The 17,694-nt window shown below is 54.5% G+C and overlaps 1 protein-coding gene across 1 annotated transcript in view; it reads right to left on the bottom strand.

Annotated features, from left to right (window-relative positions):
* ECE1 (endothelin converting enzyme 1) overlaps positions 1-16,632 on the bottom strand; it is a 113,854-nt gene extending 97,222 nt beyond the window's left edge. Inside the window, exon 1 of the mRNA XM_047869801.1 lies at positions 16,169-16,632. Coding sequence (XP_047725757.1) covers positions 16,169-16,171 — 3 coding nt within the window. The 5' untranslated portion in view covers positions 16,172-16,632. The remainder of the gene's footprint in view (positions 1-16,168) is intronic.
* Positions 16,633-17,694: the final 1,062 nt, after the last annotated feature.

The raw sequence follows: 17,694 nt of genomic DNA, 5'->3' as shown, positions 1-17,694 counted from the left end.
GGACAGCAGCGGACCCAGCCCCCAGAGATCAGGCCCAGGTCCAAGTTCCAGGGCAATGCTCAGGGAATAGGGTGAGGTGAGTGGGCTCCAGACCCTGATGAGAAAGAAAAAAAGGAGCCTGAACCCCAAAGAGATTCCAAATCCTGAGAAAAATGGGGGCTCAGAAACAGAGGGGATGAGTTTCATGACAGGGGAGTTATCTTGGATCCTGGATCCCTGGAGGGTTTAGACCACGGTGGGGCGGGAGGTGGGGACCTGCAGAGCTGGAAAGTCATTTAATTGAACATCTCAGTGGTCTTATGTGCCAGACAAGGTTAACTAGGGGAAGAAAACAGGGGCAGCCAGCAGCTTCCGCTTTCAGAGGTTTGGATGAAAGGGTATCTGCTGGCCTCTGGGAAGACCCCACTGGGCAACGAGGCAGGCCCAGGCTTTGGCTCTGTGACTCCTTTCTCCCCATGGCAGGGCATCTCCTCCAAGCCTTGGAACATCCCACCCCACCCAGTGAGGGGCTGTTTGTACACAGTGGCTCCAGCCCCCGCCCAGCCCGGGTTCTGTGGGCTCCTTCAAAAGCCTGGGGAGGGCTTCAGTGCAGAGGTCACAGAGAAAGAATCTGGAGGTCAGAGCACCACCCCTCTCCCCTCCCCCAACAGAGGCTTCAAAGACAGAATCTGTGCGCACAAAGCATCCCCCTCCCTGGAAGCCACCAGAGTCTTTGGGGGTGGGGGGGGGGGGGGACACGGAGAGGGGGCACAGCCACCAGAAAGCCTGGAAGAACTTTGCTGAAGTAGCTGCCGGGAATCGGGGCCCTGAGTCAGAGTTTTCCTGGAAGGCCCTGGGTCAGTCAGGAGTTTTGATGCTGAGCTACGTGACCCTGACCCAGGGCAGCTCACACACCTTTGTAGGCTCTGTTCCCACCTGTCAGAGCGGTGGGCTGGATCCCCGGCCCCACCCCAACCAATCGCCAAGCCCTGTCAATTCTAGCCTTCAATGTCTCCGTCTGCCTCTCTCCCTCTTAGCGCTACTATCACCGGCCTAGGCTGAACCACTTCCGACCCCCACTTTTGCCCCCTCATCCCCAGCGGACAGCCAGAGCGAGTTTGATAAAAAGGCAAGTCAGATCCTGTCGCCTCCCTGCTGGCACCCCTTCCAGGCCCCGCTGAACCCTCCACCCTGCTGGTTATAAATGTTTGCCTTCTGTTCTTTTTCCAGCTCAAATGGGGTCTTTGGTGTCAAAGAAAATAAAAGCCTAAAATTTATTCATTTGAAAATACATACGCATACACACAGAGACTTCCACTGCTCTTGGGATGAGGTCTAAGTCTCTTACCTGGTTTACACTGCTTGTGGGGCCCAGCCCCTGACTACCTCTCAGTTTACCTTGGGTCACACTTGCTTTTGATTTCTACTCCAGCTACCATGAACATGCTATAGAGGTCACCTACCTCAAGACCTTTGCACATGCTATTCCCTTGGCCTAGAATCTTTCTCCCCATCTTCTAACCTGGTTAGCTTATCCCATCCTTCAGATCTCTTCTCAAATATTTCTTCCTCACAGATGTCTTCCCTGATGCTGGTCCCCTGAGCCTCTGCCTTGGAGGGGCCCCTCTGATATAAACTCACATAGCATCCTGCTAATAATTAGAGATCCATGAGATTACCTAAGACCATGTCTGTGTGCTCACCATTCTCTACCTTATGCCTGCACATAACGGGTGTTCAATAAATGGTAGCTATTGTCACCATTAATCTTCCCATATTTACCTGGTGGGAGGAGCTAGATTCTGTGCTTCCAAGAATCTGTATGCGAGAGTCTGCAAAAGAGGCAGTGTGGGGGTTACTTTGGCAGCCTGGGCAGCTGAGGCATCTGGGTTATAATCCCAGCTCTGCTACTACAAACTGTCTTTGGGCAAGTCACCTAACTTCTCTGAGCCTCAGTTTCCTAATCTTGTTTGTTTGGTTAAATCCTATTTTTAAATAATCTCCCCACCCAACATCAGGCTCAAACCCACAACCCCAAGATCAAGAGTCTCATGCTCAGTCAGCTGAGCCAGCCAGGCTGATCCTGTTAATCTGAGGATTAAATTAAAACTTTGGACACTTTGGTTATAAATGTCTTCGTTATGGGGTGCCCGGGGCGCTCAGTCGGTTGATCGTCCAACTTTGGCTCAGGTCATGATCTCACGGTTAGTGAGTTCGAGCCCTGCATCGGGCTCACTGCTGTGCAGACCCCACTCTGGATCCTGTCTCCCTCTCTCTCTGCCCCATCCCCCCCCACCCCCCCCCCCCACACACACTCTCTCTCTCTCTCAAAAATAAGTATTTTTTTAAAAATGTCTTCATTATGACTGGCAGAAATCTCTTTCAGGACACCCTGCCTCCTTTTGCATCAATTTCTGCCACCAAGCAATGTTCTGATGGCTGAAAGACAAAATAAAATGCCCAGGACAACACGGAGTCCAGAGCAGACACTGTAAGACGTCAGGATTTCCAAAGTGTGATCTATGGCCCACCAGCATCAGAATCTGGGAGTGTGTCAGAAATGTAGGTCCCTACACTTCAAACTTACTGAATCAGAATGTCTGGGACAAGGGGAATGAAATTTGCATTAGCAATCAGAATCTCTGATGGTTTTCATGCATACTCGAGTTTGAGAAGCATGGCAACTAATGCAATCGTATCGCTGTTACCTGGAACCGGCAACTCCTGGGGGCCCTGCTTCTAAGCCCAGAGGTTATCTGTTATAACAGGGTTAAAGCTTCAGTCAGCAGAAAGGCACACGGTCTATCAGAAACTGGTATGCTTCCTAATGGCTGAAGCACAGGCCTTGGGCTTAGACAAATCACAGTATAAATTTTGGTCTTTCTACCTACTTGCTTAGCTGTGGGACCTCAGACATGTGGCCCAACCTCTCTGAGCTGCCTTCCTCACTTTTAAAATGGTGACAAACAACCTCGACCTGCCAAGGTTGTTGGGATAATCTGAGGAAGTGCCTTATGCAAAGTACATTTCAGGTGCCCAGTGGGAGGAAGAGGGGGGAGGGTGAAAAACAAAACAGGAAGTGCTTCACTACCTCCCCAAGCCTCCTGGGCTGCCACAAGAGCACTGGTGGTGGAATCTGTGTCCTTCTCAGACACCACAATTCCTGGCCACCTAGAACAGGCAGAGACCCTCTCTGAAAGGTTGGTCAACCACCCAGTTCCTTTGCAGAAAAGGAGAGTCGGCCAGGTTTCCAAGGAACAGAAGCAGGGGATGTATGGGAAATGGCTAGATAGCTGCCCAGGGCCCATACTGAGGGACCTGGGACCAGAAGGGTCACATCTCTCAGGGCCAGGCCTTGCAGAGTAGTGGAGACAAGCAAGCCATGGTGGGTGAGAACACAGACTCTGAAGACAAGCTGTTTGGGTTTAAATTCTCGCTCTGCCAACTACTGGCTGCACCTGGCTGGCAAACTCCTGCTCATCCTTCGAGACCCAACTCAAGTATCACCTCCCAGGGCCAACTTAGTCATCCACTTCTCCCGGCCCTCAAAGGCTCCTGCCCACACACTCAAATACTATTCAGGAATTTACCTGTTGACTTGTCTATCTTTCCCACAGGCCTGGGAGTTCCTTGAGGGCACCCTCACACCTGGCACAAAAGATGTGCTCAGCAAATGCTGATTTAATTTGAATTCCAACTTTCTCAGCCTTCTGAGCTCCCTTCCTTTCCCCACGGAATGCCTCCTACTTGACTCCCTGTGCCTCTCCTTGATACAGGCTCTTCTATTTTTTAGGGTTTTGACTTCCAGATCCCTTTCTCCTGGAGGTCTGAATCTGCTCGTCGCGGAGCTGACACTTAAGGAAGGCTGTGCAGAAAGACCTAATAGTAATTTCTCCACCTGTGCTGACTGCAAGGCCTCCCATGGAAGGTGAAGTGCTCAGAGTCCATGAGACTGCCTGGTCGGGCATAAGGGCTGTGGGGCAAAGTCAGTTATAGATGAAGCACTCTAGCACAGTAGCTAAGAATGGGCTGTGTGACCAGATTGTCTGGGGTTCAAATCTTGCTCTGCCACTTACTGACTCTGAGAGATATGCTGCCTCTCTGTGCCTTCGTCTCACCCCCTATAAAATGGGGCTGATAATAAATACCTCACAGGGTTGCTATGAGGACTAAGTGAATTTGTCACATAAAACATTCAGCATCGTGCCTGGCACACAGCAAGTAACTCAATAAACACCATTATCATCACATGATAGCTAAGCTATTAAACACTGCTGGCAGGAAAAGACTAAAGATTACTGAAGAACACCCTAATGTAGGCAGAAGTTAATATTATATCATTTCCGCCACGGAATCACCAGGTGTCGCCGGGCCCAGAAGGTCTCCCCTGAAGCAGCGGGCCCGGCCCCGTGCTGATCGTGGTCTAACGGTATCAGAGCCGTGTTGCCCGGTCTCACTCATGGACTGGGGCTCCCTAGGAAGAGCTGCATCTGCACGTCCTCCCAGTGAAGGGTGACACAGAGCAGGGTTGTGGGGGATCTCTGCCAAGTAAACAAGCTGGCCATGTAACCTGAGTCCTTGACCAAGGCCCCAAGCACAGTCCTTCCAGGGAGGCCCATTTCACTGGTAAGGCAACTCCCCGTTGTCCATAACGCACACCCCTACACACCGCCCCAGATCCCTCCCGATCCCACCCTTGCCAGGCGCTAGGAATACAGAGCGGAAAAGGCAGGGGCACTACTAGAACTCCATCTGGGAATAAAACCAGTTAACATATACTAGGCACTTCCTGTATGGTAGGTCTGGATCCTACACTGCACAGGAATTACTCTGAGTTTGGTACTATAATGGTTCCCATTTTCCTCAGGCAGAGATAAAGGATAAAAATTAAGGACTTTGCTTGAGGTTCCTTGGGTAATTGGCAGAGCTGGGATTCAAACCTACGCGGGCTGGCCCCAGAGCTCAAGCTCTTGATCTGTGTCGACGCAGGGAGACGTGACAGGGTGGAAAACTGCATCCAAGGTGACTTACGCCCTGACAGAAGGCAGTCAGGGTGGGAAGTGACAGGGGCTGTGGGAGTGCATGACAGGTGGGTGGGGGGTGATCGAGAAAACATCTAAGGATAGCTGTGGAAAGAGGAATAGGCTTAATGGATTTGGGACATGTGTCAATGTTGCTCTGAGTGACACCCGCCTCTTTGAGTCGAGCACTGAGTATATGCACCACACGTGCTCCGATTGCATCGTCTCTCATTTCATGTCTGCCATCACCCAGGGAGGAAGTTGTGACCCCCCCCCCCCCCCCACTTCACAGGCGGGAAGCCCAAGGCTCAGAGAGAAAAACTCACCTGCTAAAAGGCCCTTTACAACAACTAAGTGGTGGGTGGATGCTGGGTTCAAGTTCAAGTCAATCCCGTAGCCCCTGCTCTTAACCCTTAGGCCCCACCGTACAAACAGGAATCGGTGAGTGTGTGGTAGGGACCTGATGCAGAAGGTGGGAAGCCACGTGATGTTCCATCCTAGGCCTGCATTTAGTCTATGTTGGCTCCCTGTGCAGGCTGGAGGCAGACACAACAGCTCCAGCCTACCTAAGCTGTGTGTGTGTGTGTGTGTGTGTGTGTGTGTGTGTGTGTGTGTGTGTGTTGGGGTGGTGTTGGTAATTAAGAACCTTGTTAAAGGGTCTCCCAACTATATGGGGAAGTAAAATAAGCAAGCAGCAGTGGGGTGGGGTGATGGTGGAATTTCCTCCCCTCCCCTGCTTAAGTGCATTCACCAGAACCAGAAATCAGGGCAAGAGAAGGCCACACACACCTGTTCTTCCCAGCACGTCACCAGGCTTAGAATGACAGAGCCACAACGGTGATAATGTCAATAATGGCTCCCCCTTACTGAGGACCTACTATGTGCACCATCCCAGGAGCTCTACATGAATCATTTCAACCAATCCATGAGAAAGGAGGTACTATTATCCCATTCCACGGGGCAGAAAACCGAGGCTCAGAGAGTCACTGGCTCAAGGTCACCCAGCTGGGACTAGAAACCACGTCTGTTGACTGTAAAACCCACATCTTAAACAGAAAGAGCACTGAATTAGGAGTCCAGGAGATGAAGATCGAAGTCCTGCTTCCAACTCCCTGTGTGGCCTCACGCAAATCTCCTCCCTGTTCCGTCCTGAGCCTTTGTCTCCCCAGGAGAGGTTGGTCCAGAAGGTGTCTCAGCCCTTCGGTGACCCTCCGAACTGCCACGCCCTCTCGCTGCCCCCCCCCCCCCACTCTGGGAAGCCCAGCAGCAAGTGGAGCAGCCATGCAGAAAAAGATGAGCTAGTGCCTTCTCATGGCTGCCTTATGATCCGAAGCAGCTGGAACACCCAGAACCACAAAGCCACAAGATTCCCTCGCGCCGGGCCGTGGGAGCGGGAGCCCAGAGGGCAGAGGGGCCGGGCATCCCCGGGGCAGCCACCACTTCCTCTGCCCTCACTTCTCGGCAGGGTGTGCGGAAGTGGGGGAGGCAGGCTCTGGCTCTGTGCCCTTCCGGCTCATTTCTCTGGGTCCCCGTGACCTGGAGTGGTGGGAATGTGGTCACTCTGGGAGAATCCTGAGATCTCACTCTGGAGGGCTAAGTTCAAGGGGAAGTTTTAAGACGAGAACCTCTGTTGGGTTCCAAAGGCGATTTTTGCTCACCATGCTCTGCAGCCAGAAGGTCCTGTGCCATCTGAGATACCCTGTCTCCCCCTCTCCATCCTTCTAAGTAGTTGCTAAAGTCTCAGATCCTAGCGTAAGAGAAGTCTCCCCTTCAGGACAGGTCAAAGTACTAGGGTCCTGCTTCCCTTTTACCTGCCGCCCGCCTCCCTGCCTCACTCCTGCCCCCTGCGGTTCATCCGCACAGCAGCCAGAACCTTGCCAAAACCAGTCACACTCTCTCGCTCGCTCGCTCTCTCTCTCTCTCTCTCTCTCTCTCTCTCACACACACACACACACACACACACACACACACACACACACACACACACACCAGCTTGGAGCCCAGCAGTGGCTTCCCATCACTCTTAGAATGAAATGTCAACTCCTCCAGCCCCTGTCCCCACACCTGACAAGGCCCTCCATGCCCACCTTTTCCCACCCCTCTTCCCTTGCTCTCTCTGCCCAGCCACGTCAGCCTTCTTACTGCCCATAACATCCAAACCCCATGTCCCTGTCTCAGGCCCTTCGCACTGCTGTTTCTCTGTTCAGAACTCTCCTCTCCCACATCTTTGCCCAGCTGCCCTCTCCTCATCCTTCAGGACTCGGCTTAATGTCACCTCCTTCCTTGCCCACCCATTTGAGGAGCTCCCTCCCCACCTCGCAGCTAACTCTCCACCACATCACTCTGTTTTCCTTCCTTTCTCTGAAGTGATCTTTGTGGTTGGTTGGTTTGCTTGTGTAGTCTCCGGCTCCCTCACCTAGAATACCTCTCCTCAAGGGCAGGGATTTTACTGCCTCATCCACTTTGGTCCCTACAATGAGTGGGACCTCATTTCATCCTTACAACTGTGCAGGTGAGGATGCTGGAGTTCAGAGTGGTGGACTGACTTGCCTAAGGTCACACAGGATGCAGACCCAGGTCTTCCTGATACCAAGGCCATTTCTGCAAAGCCTCCGTGGACAAGGCTTCCAGGGGCCCACTTTGGGGGGGGCCCTCACCCAGAGAGGACTTATTCACAGTGAGGCTCCTACCAAGGATAGCAAGAATGAAGGGCCTGCCTACTTCCTCAATGGTCCTTCTTTGGAGATACGGGGCAGCTGGGGCTCGCCAGTGGGGCAGGTACAATCCTGGAGATGAAGAAGCATGCCGTGAATGCCTCCCAAATAAAGGGAGCCCACTAGAAACTGGGGAGCTGGGGAAACCTTCAATCTACCCCATGTTGTGCAGAAGGGGAAACCTAGGACCAGGGCAGGGAAGGGATCTACCTGAGGTTACACAGCCTGGCAGAGCCTCACGGTCTGGGGTCTCCAGAGCCAGAGGCCCCTCCCTCCCCTGAGAAATGACAGGGGAAACCCAAAGCCCAGGTTCTAGGGAGAGAGCACTGCCAGGCCCTGAGGGCAGAGGAGGGCTGGCAGAGTGGATCTGAACCACCTGGACAAAGAAAAGACTCACATTCCTTCCTTCTTTCAAAAAACATTCATCGGGGCGCCTGGGTGGCGCAGTCGGTTAAGCATCCGACTTCAGCCAGGTCACGATCCCGCGGTCTGTGGGTTCGAGCCCCGCGTCGGGCTCTGGGCTGATGGCTCAGAGCCTGGAGCCTGTTTCCGATTCTGTGTCTCCCTCTCTCTCTGCCCCTCCCCCGTTCATGCTCTGTCTCTCTCTGTCCCAAAAATAAATTAAAAAAAAAAAAAAAAAAAAACATTCATCAAGAGTCTACTCGAGGCTAGATCTTGGGCCTGTCGGCAGAGGTGAACAGCACACTCAGAAACAGACACCTCCCCGGAGAACCACGTGGTGGATCCTATGACAGTGAAATACACACAGACCCTCTGACTCTGCAGGTCTCCTCCCAGGATCCAGCTGCGAGAAAGGGGTGTGTAGATCCACCAAGAGAAAAACAGGAATGTCACAGCTGCCCAGACAGGAGTGTCATCCGTGGACGCACGTGTGCCTCTGCCCAGTGGGACACCGTGCAGCCTGAAAAGGAGCACATTCCGGCCTGTGCGGCAACGTGGGCAAACTAAACACCATTCACTGTTATCGGAAGCTGAAGGAAACCAGACCCAAGAGTACATATTATGAGTTCATGCAGATAAAGTTCAAAACCAGGCAAAACTAGGGTGACATAAAGCAGATTAGCGGCTACCTGTCACAGAGAGGGATGGAAGGGAGTATATGGGACCTCTCCAGGGAGGAGAAAATGTCCTATGTTTTGATCTAGGTCCTGGTTCTGCCGGTGTATACATTTTTGGGGGGGAGGGGGAGGGGGAGAGAGACAGAGAGCACAAGCAGGGGAGGAACAGAGGGAGGGGGTGAGGAGAGAGAATCCGAAGCAGGCTCCATGCTGCCAGCACAGAGCCCGATGTGGGGCTGGAACTCACGAACTTCGAGATTGTGACCCGAGCGGAAATCAAGAGTCCGATGCTTAACCAACTGAGCCACCCAGGTCCCCCTGCAGGCATATACATTTGTAAAAACTGAGCTGCACAAGATGTGTGCATCTTACTTAAGAAATTATACCACAATTTAAAAAAATGCACAGTCTTGCCCTCGGGAAGCACACAGACCCGCGGAACAGGACTGGCATATCGTCCTCATGACCACGGTCATGAAAGAGGCTGTGCTGGGACTCAGCTGGCTTCTTCCGAAACAGCGTATGATTAACACTTCCAACCACTGTACAGAAGAGGTCCCACTATCTCCAGATCAGAGGTGAGGAAAACAAATCTCGGAGAGGTGACCGAGTGTCTGAAGTGACACAGCAAACGTGAGGGAGCAGTCTCCACCCCCCTGTCTCCCTTCCCCACACCTTGAGGTTGCTGGTCCCAGGTACCCCCCATGCCCCTTCCTCTCCGGCTGAACACCGAACACCGCACGAGCACTGAACTTCTGTGAAATAGCTGCTTAGGAAATGCGTTCTTCCTCCGCCTTCCGCCTCTTCCACCCTCCCTCACCCCCTCACTGCCACATATCTCTGAGGTCATTTCAGCCCTGGACTTCTGCCCGATGAGAAGGAGCCCCAGAGGCCGGGCAGCTATGTGTTGGGGGCGAGGGGTGAGTGGTGGTGTGGACCAAGCGGCTTTCTCCGCTCCTGGGCTCCCCTGACCAGGCCTGCGGCCCCAGAGTGCCAGGAGGGCTTGCGGTCAGAGACCCCACCCTTGGCTCCAGTTCACGAGTGACGTAACCCAGTGTCTGGACTCAGAGAATCATGAAATGTTTATTTGGAATAACAGCCACCCCCTCCATCGCCACCGCTTACTCAGTTCGTAGCCTGTGCCAAGAGCTTGAGCCTGTCTCGCGAAGCCTCACCGACGCCCCTCCAAAACAGGTACAGTTAGTTAGGATCTCATTGTACACACAAACTGGAACTCAGTGGGGTGCGGTGGCTTCCCGGGTCTCACGGGGAGGAAGTGATAGCACTGGGATTCAAACCCAGGTCTGCCCGGCCTTCAGCCCTGGGCTCTGAACCGGAGTGTGATGCTTGTAATCCTGCCCGTTATCACCGAAAATGCCCCCTGAGTAGGTCTGTTCCGACCGCATCGCTTTACAGATGGAAAGACTAAGGCCCAGGAAGGGAGAGCCCCCAGCCCAGGGCCACACAAAGAGTTGGTGGCAGGGCTTGGCCTGAAAGCTGCATGTCCACCCTTGGCCTGGCTTTCAGTGACCAGGGCCTTGGAGCAGGCCATGTGCACCTGGATGGGCAGCGTGTGGGAGGCAGGGAGGCCTGGTTCCAGGCGGAGGTAAATATTGACATGACACTGTTTACACTGTAACCCTACTCCGCCTGTCCCCACACCCACCCCACACCCACCCCACACTCGTCCTGTCCTGTCCCGATCCGTCCTGCCCAGAGGGGAGGAGGCTTACGGGCCAGGAGCTGCTGCTCATATGCTCCTAGGGGCGAGTGGGCAGGGAGCCCGGGACATCTTCGGTCGGGGGGCTGCTGGAGACCTGGGCTGCAGCCCACAGGGCAATGCCGGGAGCTGGGGAGCTGGGGAGCTGGGGAGCTGGGGAGCTGGGGAGCTGGGGTCTGAGCTGGCAGTCACAGGGCTGAGTTTCCGTCCTAGCTCTGCCACTGACTGGCACTGGGACCCAAGAACAGTCCGTGAATGGGGAGGAAAGGGCTTCAGTGACTGTCAAGTGCTGTGCAAAGGTGAAAGATAAGTATCAACATTCCAGCCTGGCCACCGTCCAGCCCCAATCAGCTCCCACTGCCTCTGGCCACTGCCCAACAGCCCCATTCCCGTCCCCAGGGGGGCTTTCCTAGGAGGGCAGAGTTTCTGAAGTGGGTGGCAACTTGGGACTGAAGCCAGAATCTTGAGGAATCAGGAGGCCGCTGCCTGGTTCCAGTCCCTAATTCCCTAAGTGATCTTTGAGTGTCAACTTCCACAGCTCTGTAACGGAGATAAACCTACTTCCTGGGGTTCACGTGAAGGTCGGAGAGGTTTACATTTAAGTGCCAGGCACACGGGAGATCCTCATCTTGCCCCTCGATCTTTCCACCTATAAAATGGGGAAGTTGCATCAGATGGTTACAACCAAGCACTCTACAGTTGTAAGATCTAGCAGCCAGGTTCCCCTCTCCGTCTCTGAGCCCCGAAGTTAGATCCTCCCTCAGCTAATTTCCTGAATAGTCTTCAGAAACTTGTTCCCCTGTTTACATCTCCCCCCAAGGAATCCCCCAACAGCTCTGTGGGGAGGAGAGAGTCATTCCCAGGCTTGTCAGTGAGCCAACACAGGCCTGTGGATATTTCTGCCACCCCTGTCCTTGGGGCATCTGGGAAAAGGGCAGAATCCCCAGGCTCTAGACCCCTACTGACAGTGGGATTCAATCAACATTGGTTGTTCGTTAAACCTGGCCCAGACTAAAACTCTTTAAGGACAGGACAGCACCTCCTTATTTTCATCACTCTAAAACTTGGCTCCTAGGAAGCACTCCATTCCACTAACTGTTGCCAGAGGAAGCACAAATGCCACCTCTTCTGGGAAGCTCTCCCTGATATGTACTCATGGCCGGGGTGACTCTGCAGTTGTATCCCCAGGTTGGTAATGTCATATTCTACCTTATTTTAGAGCCACTTGGGAACTTCGTCCTTCTCCTCTATTAGATCAAAGTTCCTTGAGGCCAGGAGCCCCACACATCATTTGCAGGAAAGGAGGTGGGGAGGACGGTCAATGTCCACGCGGAAAGGGGCTTTGTGCAACCTCTCTTCACCGCCCACTCTGGGCAGCATGCTGGGGGTGTGGGTGGCGTGGAGGGGGCAGCGACTAGTGTCTAGACCACCACCAACTCTCCCAGGGCCACTCCAACTGGTTTTCCAGCTCCCAGCCTCACCACTCCCACCCCGAAGCAGCTTGTGTGACCATCTTAGAACACAACTCTGACGACATCACTCCCCTCGCTCTGAACTCAACGGTGGCTCCCCACTGTCCTTAGGATCGAGCCCCAAACCTTTAACAAGACCCCACCTGCGTGCACCTGCCCCAGCCACCTCCCGAGCATCATCTTCTGAGCCCCCAGACGAATTAATTCCGGAACACACATTTTGTCCCATCTTGCACCTACGGCTCCTTCCGCCTGGAATGCTCTGCCAGGTGCCATTCATTCTTCAGGCCACAACTTTAATGCCATGTCCTCGAGGAGCCTTGTCTGATCCCCAGGTGAGGTTCGCTTATCTGCTCTACAGTACCCCGTGTGTCTCCTTGGCAACAGCAATTGCACTCCTAATTTCCTGCTCCTTATCTGCCTGCCTGTCTGCCACACTGTGGAAGAGAGACCTATCAGTCTCTTTCACCCTGACTGCAGCCCCGATGCCTGGTAATGTGCCAGGCGGACTTGTTTGGTGAACGAACGAATGAATGTGCTAGGGGTGCTCACCTAGTGAACTAAAAAAGGAAAAAAATGGGGCGGAAACACAAAAAGTCATAAACGTTTGCTGATGGTTCCTCCCTGGCCGTAGACATCAAAGTGTGGACTTTAGCCAAGCGGGTTATGTCTTGGCTAATGCCCGAAACCTTCTGTCGAACCCACCCTGTAGCCCTCTCACTCCTCAAATCTTGTCGCTCCCCTGATGGGGTCTGGTCTCTCCAGTTCTGCCTAGGAAACCATCTATTTATTCTTTAACAAAAATGAACAACGGGCCTGTCTACCAAAAATCTTAGCGACGTCAGGAAACCTGAGTAATCCGGTTATGAGCGTAGATGCTGGCTGCACGTGGAAGGGTACCACCGGGCTCTGGGAAGCCAGTAGAGACTGGTTCAGGGGACATGTGGCTGGCCTAGCATCTTCAAATAGTAACACTTTACCTTAAGTTCTTAAGCATTCCACATAGTATCCTAGATTGTATCCTCATGATAATCCTGCTAAGAAAACAAATCTGCCCCACTTGGTAGGAAAGGAGGTGCAGAGAGGGGGAAGAGTTGATCCAAGGTCATGCAGCAAGCTGGAGGTACATCCAGTGTTCAAACCTAGGCACTGGACCCTGTCCTCAACTCAGCCACTCACAGTAAAGATGATTCCCAACCCTCAGCCATGGCTTTATGCTCAGCCCCTAGGTTGGACTGTGAAGGAACATTCTCAAGAAGCCACAACAGCAGACTGGAAACACTGGGTTGAGTCTCTTTCTCCCCAACCTGTCTGCCTGGTAACGCTCTAAATATATAGGAGGTATGTTTGACCCTATCTTGCTGTGTGACTCTAGGCAATCTCCTTCACCTCTCTGTGCCTGCTGCTGGGTGGTATGAGACAACTGAAGACAGGAGATAGAAAAAGCCTTCTTAGAACCCTCAGGCTAAGCCTGCACTGAGGTCCACCTGAGGACTTTAAGAACTGCCCTGGGTGAGCAGCTGGAAACCATCGGGGAGATTCAGCCAGGACAAGAGGGAACAGCCCCACCCACCCACCAAAGGAGCCCCATTTGGAACCTGGGGGCCATGGGAAAGAAACTTGGCTACACTGGAGGGGAGGGAATGTGGGGTTTGTTTAAAACTCATGGAGCAGGAGATCCAAGGAATAAACTCTTTAGCTGCCCTGAATCACCCCCACCTCAGGAATGAGCACAGGAACTAGTGTTCAGGGGAAACCAAATGACAGGGGCCAAAGAGGCCTGACGTCCGCCTCCACCCCATCTCCCCCTCCCCCCACAGCCACCCCCCCCCCCCCACACACACACGTGCTCATTGGGTCTACAATCCACTCCTCAGCCTAAGCCTTCGGCCATCTGGCCCCACCAACATCCCTTGACCACGTTCTCTCCTCCTTCCTGGCTCGCTCATGCCCAGGTGCCAGGCAAGCCCCCTTCTGGCCTTTCCGAGAGAATTTCCTGTGTCTCACGCCCTGGTCCTCTGTTCACACAGGTTTCTCTACCTGGATGTTCTTTCCAATTCAGATGCCACTTGCTCAGTGAAGCTTTCTCTCATCTCTCCAGCCAGGAGGGGGCCCTCGCCTGGCATGAGACCTCTGCCCCTCCCGAAGATATGCCACCTAGCATGAGGATCCTGGCAGACATTTACACACTGGCAGAAGCTCTCCTAACAGTATTTGTGACAGTTGTTCCTCCTCCGCACAGGGCATATAGTAAGTGTTCAATGAATCTTCACTGAATGATGAACAAAGAAGTGATTCTTAAGTCTCACTGTCCCCTTCTTCTCCCGACAACATGATACACTGTAATCCTTCTTCCAGACTAACAAACAGATGTCACACACAACTTCCCAATTTGAGTTTAAGACTGTACAAGAAAGGAAACGAAGCTGTATTTGAGCAAGCACTCCCGCAGTGTTATCTCACCAAATCCCCACTCCACCCCTGCAAGTAAGACTTTTCAACTCTTCTCACAGATGAGGAAACTGATAGTTAGAGGTGAGGGTTTGACTTGATCCAAGTCCCTGTGGGGAAGTGGAAGAGCCGGGCTCTGCACCTGAATCCGTTTGATGCTAAAACCTGGCAGGTTTCTTAGGTTGTAAGGCTCGGAAAAGTGTGTCCAAGGTGAGGTGCCCTCTCTTTCTTTGGTGGTTTCTAAGGAGGAAAAAATTCTCTTTCTGAGTAACGTAGGTCAGGGTGGGTTTGGAGGCGGAGCAAATGATATGACCTCAATGTCTCACCCCCTTTAATTGCCTATGTGCTGAGACTTTAAATCAAGGGCCAGGCCATAGGGTGGCCTTAGGGTGCGAGCTCCCTGCCACTGGAACCATCCAAGTAGAGCATTCCAGGGGAGAGATTCCTGACCAAGGAGGTACGTTGGATCCAAGATGGTCTCTAAGCCATAATTTCATTACTTCTGACTCTGAACAGGCAAGTGATGGCAAAGGGGGAGGCAGATGTTGGCAGGAAGAGGAGAGAGAGAGGAAGGGAAAGGGATGTTGTAAGGGGACTCCAGCTCTGGGCGGAGCAGAGGTTGGTCCTGGGGAACCACTGGGGGACTCTTCATGTCTACAGGGGTCCCATCTTGCCCCCACCTGGGCCCCTTCAGGCTTGGCAGCAGCATCACAGAGAAACAGAGGTGGCTGTACCGCTGGGACTGGCAGCCATCATCGCTGGCACATGCCCTCCTCAGGCCCTACATGGTGACTTGTACTCACTTCACAGGGCACAGAGCAGGACTAGGAGACAGAATCAGAAGGGCTTGCCCAGGGGAAAGAAAGCAAAGAGAAGTAGGTGGCCTCCGCCCCCAAGATGCAGAAGTGATCTAGGGAGGTCACCTCTCTAGGGAGGTGATTGGAAGGTCCAAGCTTTTCCTTCCAGAGAAAACACCCCTCCCTTAAAAGAGCTCCAAAAAGCCCAGCCTCAACCACATGAGTTTCTCTCTGGGGCTTCAGAAACCCCCATGAAATCTCCCAGCCATGTCCCTTCTCCTTGGTGTCGCTGACTAACCCCTTCAGCAACCCCCTCCTCCGAGGACCCATTACGGGGAGATGCTGGGGAGACCGGATCACTGAATGCAGGGTCCTCAAGTGTCCCCTGGTCTCTGACAGCCGCCAAACCAGCTGCCTCCATTCTCCACTCCCGTAGGCCATAGTGGCATAGACAGTCCCCGAGTGCCCTCGACCGAACCCTCCGAATGCGCTGGGCTCGGCCACCCACGATGCCCCAAGCCGAGCCTCAGCACCAGACCGACCTCAGCGTCCCGGGACACTCAGGTCCAATTGGATCCACCGGCTCCCTAACCAACCCCGACCCCGTTGCGGACCCAGCCGGAATGCCCGGGGTCTCCACGCCCAGCCAGGACTTCCGGACGCCCCAGACCCCAACTGCACCAAGTGTCCCCGAACCGAATCGGCCACCCCGAGCCCTCCAAACCCGGCTGGGGCCAGCCGCCCAGAAGCAAGCTCGGCGCGGCCCCCGACGGAACCGAGGCGGCGCCGCCCGGCCAGCCGAGCCCGGCCCGCGCGCCCCCCGACTCCTCGCCTCCCGGGCGAGAGCCGCAGCCGGCGCCCAGCCCCCCGCGAGCCCGGCCGAGTCCCACCGCGGCGCCGCCGCCGGGGCCGTCCAGGCGGGGCGGGGCACTCACCATAGCTCGCGCGCTCCGCTCCTGCACCGCGCAGCTCCCCGGGCCGGATCCCAGCTCGCGGCTCCAGGCAGCGCTCCTCGGACGGCGCGGCTGGCTGGCCCCGGCCGCGCGCTCGGCTCCCCGCGGGCGAGCGCGGCTCCGGCGCCTAGATTCGGGGAGGCGGGCCCGCCGAGCGGCCAATGGCAGGACGCGGGGGCCGGGCCGCGCAGCCAATCACGCCCCGAGCCTGCCCTCGGCCCCGCCCCGCACAACCTCCTTAACCCCAGGCGCGCCGGGCAGGGAGCGCGGCTGCGTGGGGACCCCGCGGCCCGCGCGGGCGGAGTCTCGGGCGGCGGAGTGCGGGGTGCGGGGTGAGCCCTCGCTGAGCCAGGCTTCGGGGGCAGGCGGAGCCCAGGGAGCGGCTCCGCTTCGGCGGGTGCTCGGCGCCAGGAGCCTCGGCGACCTTTGTCTCCTGCCTGGCGCCTGCTCGGGAGTGTGACCCAGGGCGCTGCAGCTGCGCGTGTATTTATGTGGTGTGCGTGTGTGTGTGTGTGTGTGTGTGTGTGTGTGTGTGCGCGCGCGCGCGCGCAAGAGGGGAGGAGGGGGAGAAGACAGAGAAAAAGCGGGGGAGGCGTGGATCCCGCGTGCCTGTGTGTTTATTTGCGACCGAAAGGCAGAGACTGGCTATATTTGGGGTTTGTTACTTCAAGCTTGCGTGTGTGTGTGTGTGTGTGTGTGTGTGTGTGTGTGTGTGTGTTTTAAGAGAGCAGGGCGAGAAAAGGAGTGGGAGGCAAGCAGCGAGGAGGACCGATGGCTCTCCATGCCTGTGCATTTTGGGCGTCCGGGGGAGAGACTGTCTCTACATGTGTGTTGTATAAGAGAGTGAGTGAAGGAGGAGGGAGCGGCAGGGTGTCTGTGTATTTGTATGATGTGTGACCTGTGCCTTATGGGCCTGTTGTACATGCATGTGATATGGTAGAAAGAGACTGTGTCCCTGTTACAGAGACCAAATCCCTGTGGTTTTGTGGTGTTGGGGGTGCATGTGTACATGTGCACACACAAGGAGGCTTGGCTGTGATTTGGTACACTGTGGATGTAGCCTAGTTTGTGGAAAGAGATAAAAACCTTGTGTGTGCAGCAAAAGTGTTTTGTTTGTGTGACTTTGTGATCACTTGTATTCATGTTGTGTTGAGAAAGAGAAACCAAGGTGTAAGGGGTGTAATGAGTGTATATTCTGGAGAGACAAAGCCCTCCTGGAGGAGATGGGGTTTGGGCTTTGAAGGAGGTAGAAGCCGTTCATAAGGCAAGAAGGAAAGACGTGCGGAATCTTGCCCACCAGCTGTGAGACTGGTGGTAAGGGCGTTGAATTGTCTGGGAACAGGTGGATTCTGGGAGAGAGGACATCTAGTGCCAGGAGGGAGGGTGAGAACAGGGGACAGCAACCCCTGCTCAGGAGCTGGCTCAGAATGACTGCGCGTGCAGAAGAGGGAAGGTCTAGGCACACAATGCCAGGATTTCTAGGGGACCATCTGTTCCTGGGCAGTGTG

The sequence above is a fragment of the Prionailurus viverrinus genome, chromosome C1 (assembly GCF_022837055.1).
Source record: "Prionailurus viverrinus isolate Anna chromosome C1, UM_Priviv_1.0, whole genome shotgun sequence".
Lineage (NCBI taxonomy): Eukaryota > Metazoa > Chordata > Mammalia > Carnivora > Felidae > Prionailurus > Prionailurus viverrinus.
This window is presented reverse-complemented; position numbering and strand designations above follow the sequence as displayed.